This window comes from Durio zibethinus, chromosome 24, assembly GCF_047325235.1.
Source record: "Durio zibethinus cultivar Kanyao isolate XHJ-2024 chromosome 24, ASM4732523v1, whole genome shotgun sequence".
In the NCBI taxonomy this organism is placed as follows: Eukaryota; Viridiplantae; Streptophyta; class Magnoliopsida; order Malvales; family Malvaceae; genus Durio; species Durio zibethinus.
Window position 1 is genome coordinate 21038932 of NC_143185.1, and position 22342 is coordinate 21061273.

General features: G+C 34.0%; 5 protein-coding genes and 1 pseudogene across 5 annotated transcripts; 1 reads left to right on the plus strand and 5 right to left on the minus strand.

The window, feature by feature from the left end:
• The first annotated feature begins 146 nt into the window (after positions 1–146).
• LOC111317239 (zinc finger (Ran-binding) family protein) lies at positions 147–3585 on the plus strand. The gene is made up of 7 exons (XM_022919680.2): positions 147–569; positions 1211–1611; positions 1722–1752; positions 1888–1961; positions 2073–2248; positions 2685–2765; positions 3234–3585. The coding sequence occupies exons 1-7, from the start codon at positions 404–406 to the stop codon at positions 3280–3282; spliced, it is 978 nt and encodes a 325-aa protein (XP_022775415.2). The 5' UTR covers positions 147–403; the 3' UTR covers positions 3283–3585.
• Positions 3586–3885: 300 nt separating this feature from the next.
• Positions 3886–4684, minus strand: LOC111317240 (uncharacterized). Its single transcript, XM_022919681.2, has one exon. The coding sequence runs from the start codon at positions 4575–4577 to the stop codon at positions 4035–4037; it is 543 nt and encodes a 180-aa protein (XP_022775416.1). The 5' UTR covers positions 4578–4684; the 3' UTR covers positions 3886–4034.
• A 486-nt stretch (positions 4685–5170) lies between these two features.
• Positions 5171–5850, minus strand: LOC149512041 (uncharacterized). Its single transcript, XM_089753662.1, has one exon. It carries the CDS (start codon positions 5761–5763, stop codon positions 5320–5322), a length of 444 nt encoding a protein of 147 aa, XP_089609788.1. The 5' UTR covers positions 5764–5850; the 3' UTR covers positions 5171–5319.
• A 9541-nt stretch (positions 5851–15391) lies between these two features.
• On the minus strand, positions 15392–16616 carry LOC111316477 (WEB family protein At2g17940-like). The gene is made up of 2 exons (XM_022918417.2): positions 16394–16616; positions 15392–16093 (listed from the first exon to the last, which is right to left on the minus strand). Exons 1-2 carry the CDS (start codon positions 16535–16537, stop codon positions 15605–15607), a joined length of 633 nt encoding a protein of 210 aa, XP_022774152.2. The 5' UTR covers positions 16538–16616; the 3' UTR covers positions 15392–15604.
• Positions 16617–18189: 1573 nt separating this feature from the next.
• Positions 18190–19796, minus strand: LOC111316261 (uncharacterized). Its single transcript, XM_022918280.2, has 3 exons — positions 19594–19796; positions 19053–19498; positions 18190–18929 (listed from the first exon to the last, which is right to left on the minus strand). Exons 1-3 carry the CDS (start codon positions 19670–19672, stop codon positions 18381–18383), a joined length of 1074 nt encoding a protein of 357 aa, XP_022774015.1. The 5' UTR covers positions 19673–19796; the 3' UTR covers positions 18190–18380.
• Positions 19797–21543: 1747 nt separating this feature from the next.
• On the minus strand, positions 21544–22253 carry LOC111316262 (gibberellin-regulated protein 1-like; annotated as a pseudogene).
• Between the last annotated feature and the right edge of the window lie 89 nt (positions 22254–22342).

Here is a 22342-nt window from a genome sequence, read left to right on the forward strand (position 1 = left end):
TTAGCCACTCTTAGAAGCAAGTTTTCTTGGGCCGAAAAAGCAAAATTTTTTGGGCCGAAAAAGATAGGCCGGAATCCTGAAACTAAAACAGAGTCCACATAACCGTAACACCAAGTAAGAATATGAGCTTGATGGCCCTGATCATTGACCTGCTTTAGGCCCTGTCTGAGAAAGACTTTTCTCTTTCACCATATTGATTGAACACGATCGATCCCAACTCCGAAGACTTCGATATAATTTTCAGCAGTTTACATTTTTCTACTGCGTACACCCTCCTTTCTTTGGCTTCTAGAGAAACAAGCTCATTAGTCCTAGTCTCATAGCTCTTGCTATTATTTGAGTTATATATAAACAAACGAAGAAAGGCTACAAGAGAAAGAGAGAGAGGGAGAGAGGAGGAGGAATGGGAGAAGGAAGAGAAGGAGACTGGGAGTGCAGCGGATGCAAGAACAGGAACTACGCTTTTAGATCTTTCTGTAACAGATGTAAACAGCCTCGTCTTCTGGTTGACATCAAAACTCCAGCTGACTCTAAGTGGCTTCCTCGTATTGGTGATTGGATCTGCACTGGTCAGTTTATACTTCTATCGAAAACCTATCTTCCAGTGGTTTTTATTTTAACATCTTCTCTTCTTGGTCGTGTTGACTCAACTGGGTTTTGCTCTTTATTCTTTTTCTTCTTCCTTTATAAGTCAATTATTAAACTCAAGAATAGATATCTAAGATGGGTTTTTTTTTTTTTTTTTTTTTTGGAAACAGTTGGTTTCTGGGGTTTATATGGGCTCTGAGTTTTGATAATAAGTTCGAATTTCATTAGCTGAGATTTAACAATGGGCATGTCAAGATAAGATATTGCTTTTCCCAAGTTAACGTTTGCAGATAACCAAGAGCTTTATTGAACTTGTTTCTGCTTTAGTTTTGCTAATTTGCCATAAAGCAACTGGTTTTACATCAATTGTTGGCAAAGTTGCCATTGCGAAAGCATAACCCTTTACTGATGTCTTTTTACGAATGCAACCCGTTCAATGAATGTTCTGATATGTGCTTTATGAAGTTGAGGTTAGGAAATCTGAATCAATTAGGTTGAGTGGTTTGTGTTTTTTGTATGTGTACTTTGGTATGCGATGAACTGGTTGGTGTGCGTATGCTTGGCTTCCTTGTCCTCTTCGTGGCTGCATTGTATTGGGGTGTGTGTGGCAATGGATCAATAGGTTGCACTAACAACAATTATGCATCAAGAGAAAAGTGCAAAAAGTGCGGGCAACCAAAGGAGATAGCAGCAATGCCAGCAATTGCAATGCCTGGAGCTTCTCTCCCAACTTATTCACATTATTTTGCCAGGGCCCCAGGAGCACTGGAACAAAAGATGAATGTTGGATTTGTAGGCAGCGGTGCTCCCCAACAGTCACTTCCTTTGAGTTCCAACTGGTCTGTACACGGGGCTGATGATTATGGACTTCAATCAGCTTCTACATGGCCTGCAGCTGGAAACCAAACTTCTGGGGTTCCATATTTGAATCCTGGTAATCAGCCTCTTTCTGTTCCCAAAGGATGGCGAAATGGTGACTGGATTTGCAACTGTGGCTTCCATAATTACTCTTCACGTTCACAGGTATTATCTTACTGCCTAAACTGGATTCAGCATTCTTCTTCGTACTTATCACTAATTCTACAAAATATCTGGTGTCATTTCGATTCTGATCCAGTCTGATATTTTTGCAGTGCAAAAATTGCAATGCATCTATACCACCAGGTACATTCTGATTCTGGCCTGTGAAACAATATTTTCTTCATTTTGCTTTTAATGCTTATATTTGATCTGCTGTTGGTTCTGTTTCCAGTAACTGAGTCTTTGCATATTTTTATTTTCCTTTTTTGGGGTATATAGCTCTTGGAACCAAGCGATTAGCATCTGAAGAATTTGTTCATGACTGGGATAACAAAAGATTGAATTCAGGACATGTAAGGAATCAGTGTCTGTCCTGGCATTTATAATTAATGTTATTTTCTCAGCATGCTTTGACTCATTTAACCACTCCTGAACCACTTTATTCCCCTTTCCTGGGTTTGCAGGGTAATGGTCAGCCACAGTTGTACCCTGGATTTGACCAAATGGTAGGAGCCACCAATGACCCAAAACCTGGAGCATATCCTCCCTATCTCAGTCTAAACCCTGGTGCGCCTTCAAATTGGCAGGCACCCTTTCTATTTTCTCATCAAGCTGCAACACCAACCCTTCTTGGAAAAGGGTAAATGCGGATTAAGTTGCTCCTTATCCTTTATCTTGGACAAATTAGTTATTCATTTTGTGAGGATATATAATACTTTATTGTCAATCTATGGCATTGATAGCTTTTTTTTTAATTTTTAAATCCTTTAATCTTTTTGGATCTAGCAACTGACTTTTAACTTCTGGAACTGCTCCTGAGATTAATTTAAGTTGCTTCTAGAGTGATATTTTCAGTTGTCTTACCTCTTATTGATTGTATGCTTGAAAGAAGTATGCTAAAGAGATGGTCACTTTGTTGATACAGCATTATGAACTGTTTTTAAAATCCAATAAGGTTTATGTGCAGTTTTTTGTATTAAAATGCTGTCATATATCTAGCAAAAATGATATTCAGTATGAGATTCCAAGGATTGCTTTTTAGATCTACTAATACTTTGACGTGTTTCGTTTATCAGAGCAAAGCAATGGCGTAGTGGAGATTGGATGTGCACAAAATGCAACAATCACAATTATGCATCTCGAGCTCAATGCAATAGGTCAGTAGCTAAATTAGTGGCTTTTACATGCTAAATTATACAAGCATTGTGATCTGCTGAAATATGATTTGGCTTATACCCATCAATGTTTTGATATCTGAAGCGATTTGCTAGTTTTAGAAATGAAAACTGCTTAACGTATATCTGGTTGCCTGCATAAGATGTATGGCTTTTGTTCTTTTTGTCTTTTGTTCTTTTGTTCTGTCGGTGGTTTCCTGTACAGTGGTTAATCAAATCATTGCATATAATATAAATGACTATCATGGCAGTACTTTTTGATTCGTTATAACTTCCTCTTTTGGCGCATCTCTACAAGGTTAGGGTGAGTCAGTAAATGAACCCTGATCGTTGACCCTCCATGGGAGGGTAACAATCAATAGGTTGACACTGCAGACTTCCCTTAAAGGAAGATCTGTCACTTTGTTTTGGCGAAAACTCACGGCCTTGGTGGTTATTTTCCTTCTACAGGTGTAAGACTCAGAAGGATACCTTGACTCAGCCCGTAAATGCTGCATAGTCATAATTTAATGCAGGTTTTGATTCATAAAGATTTTTCTAGTACATTGGTCGGGTTCTTTTTTTTTTTTTTTCCCGTGTACAACAAAAACTAAAAGCTCGCTATAGGTTTGGTTTTATTATTTATGATAGTTTCCTTTACACAATGGTGGAGAGGTTTATATAACTTTTGTTTAATAGTAAATTTTGTAATTTGACTGGCATTTCTTGTATAAAAGGGTGAAAGCCTTGTGTTGTTTACACTTCAAACAGGTTGGACAGAGCTTTAACTGCTAATGTAGCTTTCTATTTGTTTCTTTGTGTATCTGATAGCAGTTTTGCATGGTTTTGAACCAGTTATGTTTTCACATGCTAGTTGTTGTAATACAAGCCTTTCAATCCCAATAATGTTATTAATTTTCAGCGAAGCAGAGAATATCTTAATGTGTATGCTTATGTGACGAAGAGATGTATTATTAAATTCAAAACTTAACTCGGTTGATTGATATAACTACAGCATCCAACAGATTTGAGTTCAAATTTTAGTATTTACAACCTCTTCTCTCAGCTTCGGAGAGATGATTTATTAGAAGAAAGAGGGCATTGCGAAGCATGTGAGATGAGGTTAAGGGATTAATCAATAACGAAATAATTAAGAATCAAATCTTAGAGATGCTATAGTGGCAATGAGTAAATTTACTCATCTAGACTAGATGCTACAAAATCTTGCAGACTGTAAAAAAGACATATTAATACATTGCATGGTGGTATCTATCAAGAACCCTTGAACATGGAGGTAGGAGACAAAGGAGGAGAATCGAGTTGGTAAAGATTGAGTGCAGGTCCAACAAACCGGAAAAGTATCCAAGCCCCAATGACAATGAAAATGGAAGCATAGGCAAACTTGTTGAGCCAGAAGAGCAAACCCTTCTCTCCCACATACAACTCTATAGCCTTCTCTGTGATGCTCATTTCTTCCCATTTCTTTGGAGTTGGATCAACTGCAGCCTTTGCCGCCATACGTTGCCCTCCCTCAAAACCATCTTCCTGCAGCTTTCTACGCCTCCTTGACCCTCTCTTAAACCGTATTCCAACGGTTTCCGGTGGCCTTATTGGTGGTGGTGCATCGCTGCCACTTGTGCTGCTGCTACCGTTATTGTCAGCGCTGCTGTTCGTGCAACAAACTTTAACAAAACGTCGATAGCGACGTGTACAGACCTGGGTATATGTTCTTGCAGAAGATGAAGCTTTTGGAAGAACAGGGTTGGTTGATGGGGGCGACTTTGAAGCGAAGGACTGGAGAATACTGGTATCCATTGCTTGCTTTCATGTGCTTTTCTTCTCTCCTAGCAGAGCTATGGATATGCTTATCCTTAGTGGCGTCTATCAGGCGGATATCTTCTGCGGGAGATATCATATCTCCTTACTTTTATGTGTTATCATTTCGTGCCATGTCATCAAGGTTTAGTTGAAGTTATTATTTTCAGTTTGAGTTTCCATTGAACTTTTTTAGTTAATTCAATTTAAATTAACAAAAAAAAACACTTTTTATTAGAGTAAATTCAACTAGTCTTGGGCCACAAAAGACACAAACCCAACTAGTGTGTGGTTTGTTGGGAATCATGGGCAGAACAGCAACGATCTAAAGCCCACTATCCAGTAAACCCATGTTGTATCTAAGAATCTTTGAAAAAGAAGAAGAGAGAATCCAGCATCTGGGGGGCATTTTCGGGGACATGGATTTAGCAAATCTAATGATTTCTCAAGGTCAGACTCTGATTTCTGGCTTTGATCAATAAATTCAACCCAATAGAAAAGCAGAAATGGAAAAATGCAAGAGCAGAAGCAAGTTTAAAGTTCTGCATCTAAACACAAATTGAAAAGGCCAAAAATATGATTCTACAACTGCCTGTAAATTTCATACACAAATCTGCAAATCTACATCTTGCACCCCAAATTATACATTATCCAATATTCATACTAAAACCAAAAGGTCAAGCATGGTACCTGAAGTTTTAATATATATAAAAAACTCACATATAAATCATGAAAATGTTTATCACATAACTGGAACCGGCATTACCACTTCACTGGTAGCATCCATATTTGAACTACTAGCACTGGAGTCCCGGTTTTCCTCCCTGGACGCCTTTTTCTTGATGAATTCGATACAATCTGCCACAGCTTCGCTATGGTGCGCATCAGCCGGGTAATATTTTCGCGGGACGACGGATGAGCCTGTGTGATTATGATGATGTGAGGCCTTGGTGACAGCTGACAGCATTATCAGGCGAAAAACTGCTTCTCGGAAGCGTTCTAGCAGGGTCATTGGTGATAAACGTTTGTTTTTGTTGTTGCCTTTGAACCTTGGCATGCATAGGCTACTGCTCTTCATTTTCTTGGGGCTGCCTCTGATTTTCTTCTCCATTCTCTGGTCGTTTACCTTTGAAAATAGAGGGCATATATAGGAGAATCTAATACACCAGAAAATTTTTATATGCATGTATTTTGTTCTGTAGCTTTAGCTTACCAAGTAAACATATATGTATCTCTTATTTATTACATATATGATATTGTAGAATTTCCAGGATTTGTTGTGATGGTTAATTTTTTGATAAACAAATTTGGAGAATTAACTTAATGGCATTAATGGTTGAAAAAGCAAGCATCATCGAGTTTTTCCAGTGGGACCTGGAAACCTTAATCCTTAATAATATAGTGTCAGAAATTTTGCTGGAAAATGGTGGCAATCAATTGGTCAAGTCAATGCTAATTGCAATAGAGCCATTAGGCAAAGCATGTTTTAGAGTAGTATTTTGTATTCTAATGTCTCGTGACAACTCAACCATGTTATGTTAACACACCATCCCAACTTGTACTAACTGACCTTTTTAGGGTCAAGTTCCTGCATGTGTCACAACAACACAATTTATGCAACAAAAATCATGATTTAACATTCACCAAAATCCACAATTGTTTTTAAATTCTTTTCTAATATTATATTAGAAATGAAAATTCCATTTTGTGATTCAAACTCTATGACTAAGTTGTTTCCATTTTCTCTTCATTATTTATATCAGAAGTAACCATCATAATGACTTCAATGTCTGCATACCAAGACATTTTAATCCACAAAACAGGGTAAGGAAAATAATTTCCTTTTGAAAAGTTGCTTTAGTATATCAGAACACGAGAATTGAAAATGGTCCCAAAGCTTAATCCATGGCCTAGAGTTTCGGGTTCTGCTTGTAATTAATGATTAAAATATATTAGCAAAGCATGTAGCAAACTCTCTCGATCTGATAAGGCTCACATGGCTACATGTGCATTGGTTACATAATTTAATGCAATCGTTCATGGCTGACCACAACTATATTAAATTCAATTCAGCCGACTTACCAACCATCAAGAATCCTTTGTTTTACCCTCCTTGAATAAGACATAGAAATGTTCTTCATGCACAATTCTCTGTTTCGTATCCATACTGACATATACTTAAACAAAGGGTCTGTGATAAAATATGGAGCTTGTTCACTATGGTTCATAGTGTTGGAGAGATAAATCACACTTGGAGTTCATGAGAACACATCAGAGAGCCCATACATATACGTTGGATACCACTTGAACCCCAAAAGCTTAAACTATTAGGTTCTTGGGTCTTTTATGCATATATAAGACATCTCATTCAGATTTCCTAATGATGTGAAATTTTTTACTCACAAGTAAACCATATCCCAACAATCTTCTCCATTCACTTGTGAGTTCTAATCAAGTCCCACTTCGGCTTATCCGTACGAGTAAGTCCTATCAACACCTCATTTGGGTCAGGCAACCTCACATTTCTAGTGCGTTTTTGGGCTAGGGCATAGCACTTAATTTGGTTTTCTAGATTATCTCAGTGCTCCCTCAAGCTTTACACTCTAGGTTGACTTAACACATCACCACTTGGTGTTCCGCTTCTGCATATTATCATAGACTCACTACATCCAAGTCGAACCTTTTAATACCAAAATTCAAGCACAAGGAGTTGATGGAAGCGACTAACTTTCAACCTGCCAACAATTTCCCCCTAGCAACACCACTGAAACTTGAACCCGTCATAACCTTGGCTCTGATATTACTTGTTAAGGAGACAAACAACATTTGAAACTCATGAGAGCACATCAAAAAGCCCATACATACATGTTGGACACCATTTGAGCCCAAAAGCTTAAGTTATTAGGTTTTTAGGTCATTCATACATATATAAGACATCTCATTCAGATTTCTTAATGATGTAAGATTTTTTACTCACATGTGAACCATATCCCAACAATTATTGTTAAGAAAATAGGGTCCAACCCCATGTAATTAGTTTTGGACCAATCAAAGGCCATAGGCCTTGGTCTTTCTTGTTATACAAAACCCTAGCTACTTAATAAAAAGATGTGGGGTTGTTTTAAGGTGGTGTTGCAAAACCAAGAAAAGAAAGAAAAAAAGCTAAAAAAATAAAAAGAAAAGAAAAAAAAGAGAATTGGTTGAACGAAAGTTGATCTGTGATCCGATTGAGTTAAAATTTTATCAACAAGTTTACAATTCAAAGTTTTATATTCTGAATGGTGAAGATCAGATTTGAAACCCTCTAAGAATAAATCCAAAGTGTATTTGTTGAGTCACCTATTTGGTGAGATTTCTCTAATTATCTCTCTCTAGTTGTTGATTAGCTCTAGTTTTAGCTAGAGAAAAACTTTGTATATCCATGATTTGATAGTAAAGATTTATCCGGTGGTCCGTGATTTTTCTCTCAACATTGAAAGGTTTTTCACGTAAATCTTGGTGTGATTCTATTTTTCCTACATTGTTGATTATTAATTGTTGTCTATTACTATGGGTTTATTACGATATATTGCTTTTACGTTGTTGTGTTTATTATTTCAAACCTAACAAGTGATATCAGAGCGAATGTTATTTTGAGACATCGATACAGAAGCAGCCTAAGATAGAAATAAATTATGTTTGAGATTATAGATGGTGATACAGGTTTCATAATAAAATTAAAAGTATCAAACTATTCAATTTGAAAGCTTATGATGAAAGATCATTTATGCTGCAAAGATTTGTATGAGCCGGTATTGGGTGATTCGACTAAACTAACAGATATGAAAGATGAAAATAAAAAGAAGTTAGGCAAAAATACGCTGACTATAATCAAAAAATAGGTTGATATTAGCATGTTTCATCATATAGCATTGAAGATATATGCCCATACTATTTGAGAAATATTAGCAGTATTGTATGAGAGAAAAACATGTATGAATAAAGTTATACTTATTAAAAAGCTTATTACAGAGCACTTGAGTGATTTTCAAGATATATTTAATTAGATGACTGCTATAGAGCTTAAGATTGATGATGAATTAAAGGCATTGTTTCTTTTAGGTTCATTGCCAGACAGTTGGAATACTCTAGTTGTGATTGTTCTTAATTCAGCTCCTCATTATAAGATGATATTAGAAATGGTAAATGACAATATGCTTACTAAATAAATAAGACGAAAAGATGTTGTAATACCCTAGCCCAAATAATAATTGAGCTAGACTAATACCAAAGCCCATCAGTTTATTAAGAGATTAATTAATAAAAGAAAAAAGGGCTGAAGTATTAGATAAAAGAAAATATAGCTATTGTGAAACAAAAGGGAAATATAATTCTTCATTCTCATCTTTTTTAGGGTTAAAGAGCATGAAAAATCAAGTACAAGATTCAAAATTGAAGACTACAATCGAGTTAATCTCCTAAAAGTAAGTACATGCCATCTTTTTATTTAAGAAATATACTATGTTGGTTGCTATTATTTGGAGTTGAAGTTCTAAGAGAAAAATCAAGAAAAATTATGAAATCTTTTATTAATTTTCATGATCTATTTGGGTAAATTATTAGGCTTTGTTTATTTCATGTCTTTAAGATTTATTGATGATTTATTGATGATTATTGAATGGAGTTTAAAGGCTGAAAGTGGGGATTTGAATTTTTAAAGATTGAATGAGAAATTCTATTTTTAGATGAGATGCTATAATCTACAACAGTGAATTAAAATAGGATTTTGTATTAATGGATAAATTATTGCCATGATTATTATATATCATTGGAAAGCATGTTGAATCTACTTTCTAATGAAATAAATGAAAACCAAATCTGAGTTTTTTATGAAGAGTTGTCTAATTTTTACTTAAGGATATACAAGCTATAAAGCAACAACATCAGGGTTGAATTACGAAAATTATCTTAATTTTTATACAAAGACTTACAGATTAAGTCATATATGTTTGAAAAGCTTATTGAGTCTACTTTCCAATGAAAGTAACGAAATTGAATTTGGAGTTTTTTAATGAATAAATACATAATTTTTATGAGAAGGTATACAGGTTGTCTAGTAGTAGCATATGATGTGAATTCCAAAAATTGTTATAATTAATCCACAAGGAATCATGAGATGCACCATAAATGGTTAGAAAGGTTATCGAGTCTAATTTCTAATGCATTAAAAAGATTTTAATTCTGAGTTGGATATCTTGAGATATGGTCATTTTATTGAAGGTAGCATAGGCTGCCAGAATTAGTTACTTGAGTTATTTCTTGTTTAACTTAGTTGTTTTGGTATAAGTGATCTCAAATGGGTTGATTAATTACTGTTATATTGAAATGATCTTAAATAGGCCATTACTTATTTGGAAAAAAAAACTAAATGATGAAATTGAAAAGATGTAAGTAGAATCTCACATATTTTGTTTATTTTCAAATATATATATATATGTATGTTTCTAAATGAATGGATATTTTATTTCATTATTTTTTATATATGAAAATATGATCAAGCATATGATTGTTTTGTGTTTTTGCTCTATAAATGATGGATCATGCTTATGAATGAAATGAGAAAATGATTTATGTTTAAAGAATAATTTTATGATAGCTACGTTTTTATATTCATAAAAAGTGGGATCATCGATACCAGAACTAGTTCTACGACTCTGGCTAATGAGTAATAGTAGTTAGCAAAGACATGATCATATGACCTTGGCTAACGGGTAATAATAGTTAGTGTAAGGCCTTGGCTAGTAGGTTATAATAGTTAGCAATGATTATGATGATGAAATTATCGATACGACCAATGTCACGAGTTATAGCAGTGATCATAGTTAATGATAAATAAATGATAATGATGATTTATGATGATGATGATTTTAAACATTGATCTATGATTTGTATGAAATATGTATTTGACTGTGATTTGTGATTTATAATTGATGAATTGACATGTTTTGACATTAATTTATGAATTTATGAAATGTTTGATAGAACGATGATCTTTGAAATATTTTGACATTATGATTTGATTAATGTTTTGAATGATCTGTATGATATGTATTAAAAAATGCTTGATCTGATAAGGTGTATGAGCCTATACTTGTTGAGCTGTGGTTTGCTCATTCTCTTTTTACTTTTTCTTTACAGATGAGTAAGTGATAAGTTTACTTAGTTTTATAAAAAGTTAGAAGATCAAATGAGAAAAATTACTTAGTCGTCAGAGCAATGTTGGCCAATGGGATCTTTTAAAATGGTTTTTATATTTTTATATAGTTTGTATTTGGATATATAGAGATGTATCATTAGTTAGATTAGAGATATAGATTTTACTTGGTAAATTATATCAGTTTATTGAAGAATTTTAGAACGATTAAGAAGAAGAGTTCGTATTACTTTAGGATTTACTTCAAAGTAATATGATTTTGTTGCGTCTTGGTCTCGGGATGTGACAAATGTAGACCCTGAAAATCAAGCTCTGGTTACAAAAAATAGAAGTAGAAACATCGATAAAGGTCAGAACTCAAAAGGTCGTAGTAATTCTAGACATAAATCCAAGTCCAGAGATAAAGTGAAGTATTTTCATTGTGGTAAAGTAGGTCATATAAAATAACACTGTAAAACCTTAAAGTAAGAACAAAAAGATGAGAAAAGTAAGAGTTTAGGTGATGACAATATTACAATAGTGAATTCAGATAGTGATTCAGTTACTTTAATTTGTACACATGATAATTATAATCATGTTGGTGATTCCGATATTGAATGGATAATTGACACAGAAATGTCATATCATTATATTTCTGAGAGAGAGTTATTTATAACTTACAAAATAGAAGACTTTGGTTGCACCAAGATGAAAAATAAGAGTGTGTTACAGATTATTAGGATTGGTGATATTGTTGTACAAATTAGTATAGGTTGCATGTTGACTTTGGGATATGTCAAACACATTCTGGATATGAAAATAAACTTGCTTACTATTAATGTCCTTAATAAAGAAAGATATGAGAGTCGACAAAAGAATGGATAGTAAAATCTTCTCAAAGAATCTATGATAGTTGTAATGAAAAAATTATGCTGCACAATATATAAGACATAAATACAATTGAACAACAATCAGATAAATGCCATTGAGGATTATGCTTCAACAAACTTATGGCACAAGAGGTTGGCACACGTGAGTGAGAAGGGATTATAGGTTTTAGCAAGACAATCTCTCATTCCTTGACCAAAGGTATGTCTCTCGATTCATGTAATCATTATTTGTTTGGTAAGTATTGTAAAATTTTTTTCATAAGAGTTCTTAGAGAAAAAAATAGATTAGAATTAATTTATTATGATGTATGTGGTCCCATTAAAGTTGAGTCATTAAGTGGTAGTAGATATTTTGTTACTTTTATTAATGATGTTTCACGTAAGACTTGGGTGTATATGTTAAAAAATAAAACCAAGTATTACAATATTTTTAAAAATTTCATGCCATGATGGAAAGGATGATAGGGTTACCCTTGAAGTGTATTCGAATTGATAATAATAGAGAATACACATCTAAAGACTTTGAAAAGTACTATTCAAAACATAAGTCGAGCATGAGATGACATAACTTGGAACACTGCAACATAATAGTGTAACTGAAATGATGAACCGCACCATTGTAGAAAAAGTTAGATGTATGTTGAGGATAACAAAATTACTAAAGCCATTATGGGGTAAAGTAGTCAACACAACTTATTATTTACTTAACAAATCACCATCAATTCCTTTGGGTTTTGATATTCCAAAAAGAGTGTGGATAGGGATAGATTCTTCATACTCTCACTTGAAAGTTTTTGGATGTAAAGCATTTATGCATATGCTGAAAGAGCAGAGGTCAAAGCTTATAGTAAAGCTACATAGTGTGTGTTTGTAAGATATGACGATGAGAAATTTAGCTACAAGGTATGGGATCTAGTAAAGAAAAAAATAGTCAGAAGCAGAGATATGATCTTTCATGAAAAAAATCATAGCAGATTTTGAGAAAAATGAGAAAACTACATGGGTTACTGTTGAGTGTGATATTTCAACACTGATAAGAATTTCATAAAAAAGAGCCGCAGATAGTGGAAATGAGTAAAAAACAGAACTTGGGGATATAAATGAGTCAACCATAGTTAATGATGAGCCAGATACAATCAATTTTAAGTAAAAAAAGTAATTATCTCCACTAAAGAGTGTTGAGCAGAATGAGCTACATTCGATATTGTGTGGTATAAAGTTTCAGCCTAAAAGATCTACTAGAGAGTACAGATCATCTACTAGATATCCAAGTTCAGATTTTATTTTAGTTATCAGTGAAAAAGAGTCAGAGAGCTTTTAAGATGTATAGACTACTCTAGATAGAGAGCACTGGTTAAAAGTACTGAAAGAAGATATTGAGTCATTATGAAAAAAATGGTACTTATAATCTTGTTAAACTTTTAAAAGGAAAGAAGCCATTGAAAAATAAATGGATGTTCAAGTTGAAAAAAGATGTGATAAACTAGTGAGGTACAAAACTCGATTGATGGTGAAAAGTTTTTCTTAGAAACTAAACATCGATTTTGATGAGATCTTCTCTCCAGTTATGAATATAGGTTCCATCTGAATGGTACTAAAATTTACAGGTAGTTTGAATCTTGAGTTTGAGCAACTTGATGTCAAGATTACATTCTTGCATGGTGACTTACAAAAAAATATTTATATAAATCAACATAAGGGTTTTGAAGTAAAAAAGAAAGAGCGCTTAGTTTGTAAACTAAAAAAAAAAGCTTGTATGACTTAAAACAAGCTTTACGACAGTGGTACAAAAAATTTGATTTTTTTATGGTGAACCACAGCTATAAAAGAATGGTAGCAGATCCTTATGTGTATGTCAAAAAATTTTCTAATGATAACTTCATTATTCTCTTATTATATGTTGATGATTTGTAGGTTAAAAGAATAATTATCTAAGTCTTTTAACATAAAAGATTTAAGTCTAGTAAAGCAGATTCTCGGTATGGACATTATCCGGGATAAAAAAGCTAGAAAGCTATGATTGTCATAGGAAAAGTATGTTGAATGGGTACTTAGTAGATTTAACATACAATATACTAAATTAGTTAGCAATCCACTTGCCAACCATTTTCATTTAAGTAAAAAATCTTGTCTGGTGTCTAAGAAATAGTAACTAGCTATGTCTAGTATTCCTTATTCTTCTACAATCGGTTCTATAATATATCTTATGGTTTGTACATGGCCTAACATTGCTCATGCAGTTAGTGTAGTGAGCAAATTTCTTTCTAATCTGGGAAAGGTTGACTGAGAAATAGTGAAATAAATTTTCAGATATTTGAAGGGCACCTTAAAAATATGCTTGAGTTATGGAGTTTCACAACTAATTCTAGAAAGGTTTACTAATGCTGATATGACATGTGATCTTGATGGTAAAAAATCTACTTCAGGTATTTGTTCACTTTTACAGGAGGAGCTGTGTCTTGGTAGTCTAAGTTGTAAAAGTGTGTTGCTTTATCAACAACAAAGGTTGAGTATATTCTAGCAACCGAAGCAAGTAAAGAAATGCTTTGGATGAAACGTTTTCTTTTTGAATTAGGATTGAATAAGAAAAGAGTATGTGATATTTTGTGATAGCCAGAGTACTTTAGATTTGAGTAAGAATACCATATACCAAGCTAGAATAAAGCACATTGATATTTGATATTACTGGTTACGTTCAGTGACTAAAGAACATCAAATGCTGTTGAAAAAAATTCATACTGATGAGAAGGTAGCAGATATGTTGACTAAGTACTTCTCAAGAAAAAGCTTGAGCTTTATAATAACTTGATCGAAATGAGTTCCTTGACTAAGATAAGTTTCAAATGAAACTGCTATGGTGATGAATCTCCTCCTAATGGGGCTGGAGGGGGAGATTGTTAGGAAAATAAGGTCCAATCCCATGTAATTAATTTTGGACCAATCAAAGGCCATGGGCATTGGTCTTTCTTTTTACATAGAGCCCTAACTACTTAATGAAAAGAGGTGGGACTGTTTTAAGGTATTGTTGCAAAACCAAGAAACGAAAGAAGAAAAGCTAGAAAAATAAAGAAAAAAGAGAGAAAGGAGAGTTGATTAAACGAAAGTCAATCTATGATCTGATTGAGTTGAAATTTTATCAGTAAGTTTATGATTCAGAGTTTTACATTTTAAATGATGAAGAATAGATTTGAAGCTCTCTAGGAATAAATCTAAGGTATATTTATTGAGTTATCTATTTGGTGAGATTTATCTAATTGTCTTTATCTAATTGTTGATTAACTTTAGTTTTAGTTAGAAAAAATTTTTGTATATTTATTATTTGATGGTAAAAATTTTTTTGTTAATTTGTAATTTTTTCTTTTACACTGAAAAATTTTTTACTTAAATCTTGATATATTTTATTTTTTTTACATTATTAATTATTATTTATTACTATAAATTTATTACAATATATTATTTTTACGTTATTTTATTTATTACTTTAAGTGCAGGAAAGGAATCCTTCTCCTTCTAATTGAATTTTCTGTCCCGTCTGTTTTTGTTTGCAAGATTTGTAACCATTGAGGGGACTTGTTGGATTGACGTTTGTCAGCTAACATGAATGCATCGCCATTTTTCTGATATCAATCACATCATCATTCTCTTGAGTTTTTCACCTTAACATAGTAACTTTCTCAATTTATTTGGATAGACATGTGAGTAGAATCCATAAACATCAATCACAAGTAAAATTTATGAAATACAATCTAATTTATTCCATATTTCTGAATAGCTTTTGAAAATGCTAGTACAATTTACAGCTTCTAAAGCTAGGCCTAAGGGCCGTCTCACAATTTTGTTTTTTTTTTTTTCAAATGAATTGAGGCCAAGAAAACATACACCCGTTACTAGAAAATCAACATTTAGGATAATGATCTATGATTATTCCACAAGCTCCAATAATTTTGGTGTCAACTCCAACAAAATTAATGCCCATTTGCTTTTAGGGGCTGATCATCATCTTGACATCCCTTCTTGGAAAATAGCCATCCAATTATGGGGATTACTGACTTCCTTCTAACTTTCTTAACAGATGCTGGTCTTTCCAGCATTTCCTTTCTATTGACAATAACTTGAGCTAATGAAGGAGGGCTAGCAAATTTAACATATCTCTTCTTTTGGAACGCCTCTGGCTCTTCATTTTGTGTCATGATACCTATTTTGGTTGCATTTTCAATGAACTTGAAGTTTTCTACATCAGGCTCAAACCGCTGCTTCTGGAACTCTCTTGCCTTGAGCTGTTGCAGCTCTTTTTTTGTTTGTTCAAGCTCTTCTATCAGTGTTTTTATGCGATATGACATCAAGTTACCTTCCTCTTTGGCTTTTTGCAGGCTCTGCTTTGTTTCTTCTAGCTCCGCTGTTAGGGTTGCAATCTTGGACTGACCCTGCCCACTTTCTCCTGCTTGAGCTTTCATCTAACAGAGAAAATTAATCAGCCAACATTTTTCGCTTTATCACCAGCAATTTTGTGTTGTTAATAGAGTAATTAAAATTTGTTACTTTAGATTGTCGTTTTTTAAGTTTTCAGATGGTAAAATTACCGATAAATTGTATGTCCTATGTGTTAGATAATGTTATAGCGTAGTATATCCCAACAACTGCAAATCCTTCTTTTATCTAAAAAAATTAATAATCTGCATACCGCAGTAAAATTTGTTTAGACAACCATAGCACAAAAATATGAATTCAATTGTAAGTATAGCTAAAGAGACAACCTCTTTGAGCTTGTTGGCATAAATTTCTCCAACCAGAACTTTTTCTCCAAATAACATGACTGCCTCCTTAACAGACCTGAAGGGTGCTCTCGTATCAATCTCTGCCTGTCCAATGACAATGACGCTGCCTTCATTCCTCTCCATGGCTAGCACTTCCGAAAGCTGCGTCAAGTCCTGTGAGCAAGAGATAGATAGGAGGTGGGAAACTAGAGTGAGTTCTCAGGTGGTGACTAATATCTCCTTTTAATACAACACGAGGAGGATGAAAGTGAATGATAAAGAAAGGTCGTTAGCGATGGAGTGAGATATAATTAGGTTAACTTAGAGTAAGCTAATAAAATTATTATGATTGGGGTTAGTTTCTTCGCGTCCACTTCACTGGAATTTTGTTAATTGAAGTTGACAAGGGGTGGTTGGATCCTCCATCCATGTTTTTCTTTTTGTTGATTCGTTAGTTCTAATTTCTTATTACGACTTGGCTCCTTTCGTGGTGCAGCCACCTTAATTGGGCTCCTTTCGCCATTAATGGACCACAATTTATCTCTCATTCTTATTGCCATTATTATGGATACATGTAATCTCTTTTTCCAAGCGAAAAAGGGTATTCAAGTTTAGTTTAGTACTTTTGTAGCCGATTTAAATAAATTTATTTATATTGGATTTAATATCAGATTCAATAAATTTATAAAAAATTATTTTTTTATGATTTTTCAACGAATTTAAACTCGATACAATCAAAAAAATAAACAAACTCTTCTACCACTTAAACCAATATATGTTACATATATATATATATATATATATATATATATATAACACGTTGAAGCTTTAATTTTACAAAAATCTTAACAAACCAAAAAACTCTAGCTCACAATATTTTTAAACTTATAAAACTCAAATTGATTCAAACATGATTAATTATATTCATAATACAAGCTTTTTAAAACATGGCTTTGGTTTGATTCCATCGTTTATAAAAAAAAAAAAAAAAAGACAAAAGGGCATGACAATCAATTGTACAAACACATGCATATAACGATTAAAGGTTAAAAAGGTTTTAAAACATGAAAATTTTATACAAGTCTAAAACTTGAAATTAGTTAACATATTTTTTGAAAAAAAATAATATGATACTACCAAACTCTAGTATGATCTCATTTAAATCACTTTGGATTGTATTTTATCGATAATATAAAAAAAAAATAAGTTGCAAAACTTAAAAATGAATTACATAAAAAAGATATCTATATGAATATTATAAATTTAAAATTTACATTAAAAACTTAAGATTTATACTTATGATTATGCTTTTCCTTCTCAACCTAAGAATCAATTGAAAAAAAGAATTGTTGCTTAAAAAATGGTTTTAAGACTTGTTTTTTCTTTTGGGCCAAAAGGTAGAACTTTGGGCACCCGTTTGTTTTGGGACCTGGGTGAAAAATCTTGGACTAGGTCCAAATGTTGAAGCCTGTCCATTGAGGTCGGACCCAAGAAAATGGATCCGAGGCGCCAGTAAAGAAAGATTAGGAGGTTATCATGTAATTTACAATCCGCGGACACAATTTTCAGCAGGTTCCCAAAGTTCTTAGGAATTCAAGCAGGCCATATTGGGACAAATTTCACCTGAAGCTGCCATAGATCTCCGCTTGCAAGCAATGCCAAGTGGCAATCATATGTGGGCTTTCAAAAAGCAATTTTCTTCAGCTAGCTCTGTCGAGTTCATGTCTTCCTTGCTATACACAAATGGGGCGAACGTAAAGTAAAAAAAAAACTTTGAATCATTGATAGTGGGAAGGTAAAGGAAAAAAAAAAGAGAAAGAAAAGATCTTTGAATCATTTTAGTCACTTCTTTGGTGATATTACACGGTTCTGTTTTTCCGATGAAGTTAATGAACTTCACAATCAGATGAGAAAGTTACTTGTAAACGACAGAAAAAAAAAAAAAAAAAAAGCCCAGAAATGGGTGTCGTCAAGAAAGACAACCGAATCAGTCATCTTGCTCCTCCATAGGAAAGCGCAGATGCTTCCCTTTTGGTGTTGGCAAGCCCTTCAAGCGTATGATATCAAGGGAGACGCCATCTGAATCCTCATTCTCTGCACACTCTTCAATCTCATCATCACTGTTGTACACAAATCTCGTGTGCTTTCCTGTGAACATATCTTTCATGCATATCTTGCTTAAACCTTCGCAGAGCTCATCAACCAATCCTCCATCATAATCATCATCATCTTCTTCTTCTTCATAGTAGTCATTCCCCATTTCTTCAATTATTTCCTCATCTTCAACATGGGCGCTTGCATTAAGCTGGACAGACCAAATAGAGGCGTTGTCATCATCAGGAGATGTCTTCTCTTTGCATGCATTACTTTCTCCTGTTATCACTCCTTCATCAATCACCACAGAATTGCATTCTGATGAATCTAAGGATTCTGATTTCTGATCAGAAAAATCCAGTAGCAAAGATCTAGTTATAAGACTTTTCTGGGATTCAAGACTCACTTCTTGCTTCATTCCATCCAATATGCCACTCACCGCCTGTCATATACATCAAAGATTTGGTTAGAATATTAAGCATTTCAATCATATTAAGTTCCAACAACGGGCAGTATAAAGTAAAAAAGATCATGCAATGGAAAAAAAATCACAGTAAAAATTAACCTCAGAAATCTTTAACTGATCTTCAACAACAGGAAGAGCCATCACTATTGAACCCAATCCACTGTTGTTAATAGCTCCATCCTCAGAAAGATTTGAGACCTGGGGTGTATTTGCAGGAGTAGGAGCCAGAAGTCCCATTGGGGAATTCACACAGCCTTGAATATGAAGAAAAGGACGGCAAACTTTAAGCTGCTCAGCTTCTTCTTCAACCTTTAGCAAGAGAGTCTTGACTTGACCCCTTAACAAAGCTTCACCAGAACCAGGAGTCATCATCATGTTCTTGGCTCTCCTCTGCTTAGCTATAGCAGATGATGGTGTCTCCATTGCAAGCCCAACAATTGGTGAATCATTTGTTACATCAATAAGAACAGACCTTTCTTGTTGCTGTTTTCCATTTCTTGTTCTTGTTTTCGACACACTCTTCTCAGACTCTTTATTTTTTCCTTCTACAAGAAACCAAAACAAGGAATTAATTTTTTTTTAACATGGAGAAGATAAATAATAAAAACTAAAGGGAAAAAGAAAAGTGAAAAGAACTTACTGGAAACTGGGATACTGTTGTTCAAAGCAGCCAAAGTCTGTGACCTGGTGACTCTTCTAGCAGATGAAGGGGTCTCCATTCAAAATTTTTCAGGTAATCAAGAAAGTTTAACTTTTTTCTTAATCACTATGCAGGAAGATGCTCAAAACCTTGAAGAAGATAAAGCAATGAAGCAAATCAGAAAGGAAAGAAAAAAGAACGCTATAAAGGGCAAAGAGGAGATGGCCTTATATGGAGATTATGATTACGGGATTCAAAAGGTGATATAAAATTCGACCGTTAGAGCGTTTCCAGAAAAGAAAACTAGCCGTTGGACGATTGGATAAATTTTTTTTTCTTGTATTTTCGTCTTCTGGAAATTGGGCTGATTTGGTCTTTTTGAGATTGGGTTGAACCCATTTTATCCACTGCATGATTAGGGGGCTTATACTTCAAACCCATAATTGACCGGTTTAATGAGGCTGAGCCCATTCTTTTATCTTTTTTTTTTTTTTTCTATCTTAGGCTACTACTGAAGTTCGAACTAAAGACCTTTAATTCTAATCCACCAAAAGAAAAAAAAAGACCCTTAATTCTGAAGCTGATTTCAATATTCCTCAGCTAATCATTAGTTTTCTTTATCTTTTGATAATTGGCCAATTGGGCATTTTTTTTATTATGATTATGGCTCATCGAAAACCGGTTGAACCTATTTTTATCTTCTAAAAAATTGGGCTAATTTTGTTTTGTGATAATTCGGTTGATATTCAAGCCTATTATTTACTTGATTCACTCAAACATGGGAGGCCTAACTTACCAAATACATGTTGGAGAAGGAATAATAGACCAAAAACTTGTACTATTTAAAGAGGCTTGACATCAAAAAGAAAAAAGAGAAAGAAACAAAATCCTCAAAACAAAAACTTTGGTTTCAAGAAGAAGATGTTGAAAGTTTGTAAGGAGTTTAGTTTGCAGTTACCTAATGTGAGAACCATGCCTACATTAGCCATAGCAATACCTAGTGTTGATGGTTTGGAAAGAAACTTGTTGCTGCCTGATCAAACTAATGGCATCAACCCTGCATCGGAAGAGGGTTTTCCTGTGGGTATCAGCAGGAGTGCTCAAAGAGATAATCAAGATGATGAGTACTCCAATGCTGGTTTGGAGAAAAGTTCCATCTTTGATTCGGTTAACTTGGTGAACAAGGCTGCAATTAATCATGATGAAAGTTACTCTTACGCTGTTTTTGATGAAAATCTGTTTCCTGATCAAATTTATCATGACTTCGTTATCCCTGCGTTGGAGAACCCTGATGATTTGCTTATTGGTCCACTTTGTGCTTCGATGAATGATCTGACTCTTGTTGATGATCATGAGTCACATAACCCCAAAATCGTTTATGACGCCTTAAATTTTGATGATGAATCCTGGATCGATATGTACCATAACAATCAAAACGTGCCTGCTAAACAAGCCTTCAAGGATGTTTCGACGGCTGGTTGTAACAACCAAGAGATTATTATGTCCTTAGACAATGAAGATTGGTATGAAGATTGGTATGTTATTCAAGACTTTGACTATGAGGCTGATTGGGACGATGAATGGATTATCGTAGAAGAAGACTTGTGGTTTACATTTTACAGTCTGTGGAGAATATTAGCTACATTATAAATGTAAATTAGGCTTATCTTTGTCTAAATTAATGCATGAATTTCTTTAGTTTTAGTATTTTCATTGTTCTATTTGCCAGTTGGAGTTATCTCTATTAGCCATATTGTTGGTTTGAATGTCAAAAATTCCTGGAGATTATTGTAGAACAAGTCAAAAGGACTGTTTGAAAATAATAATAATAATAAATTCCCACTACAGAAAAGGATACAAAAATTAATTTTCTTTTATCGCCTAATCAAATTTTGCACTATATTTTGGGGGAAACATGAAACTTCGTCGAGAATTTGAACATATATGGATTCATGGACACTTGTGAATTTTGTTGCGTGTGGTTAAATTGGCGTAGTAAGGACAGAAGTCATGGTTGCCAGCAGTTCCTGAGGGAACACAGTTGCACTTGGAACAGCAACTCTCACGGGCCCTTTTGCAGAGATTTGGCCTCTTTGATAGTCTGCATCTTCCTTGACAAGCTATTCCGCAATCTGAATACAGAATAATGCCATGAATGAATCAAGAAACATTAACAAATTTTACCATAAGACAATGCCAATTTAAGATTTAATAAGTTGATATGGTGGTACCAATGGTCTGTGCCTGAGGTGCAGGGCTTGCTGCACAACATAACAGATCATAGTAATTAGTTATCAAGAACATAGCTAGCTACTCATAGTAACTTTCACCGATTTTATTAGACTTTAGCTTACAAATTCTTCAGCTTGAGTGAGATGGAAAAGCAAAATAGAGAAAAGAACAAGTGAAGCAGCAATGATTGTGGAGAGGGCCATATTCTTTGTTTATAGCAAGAGAAAGATATTCAGACTAAGATTTCCCAAAGAGCAACAAAGATGTGAAGTAAGATATGAATCTGGTTTGAAAAAAAGGTGTATTTATGTGGTGGAGACAAGGAGCATCCCATCTGCAACATGCATTAAAAAAACTTATTTAGAATGTCTCCAGGAAAGCCATGGGTCAGACTGTAGCATCTTATAAAAGAATCCCATGTGAATTGGCAATTTGGAAGCTTAGGGCTTGTCCCAGTCCTGATGTGATCAAGATCAATAGTCAATTAATGCAAAAGGTATTTTATTTCACTTTGACA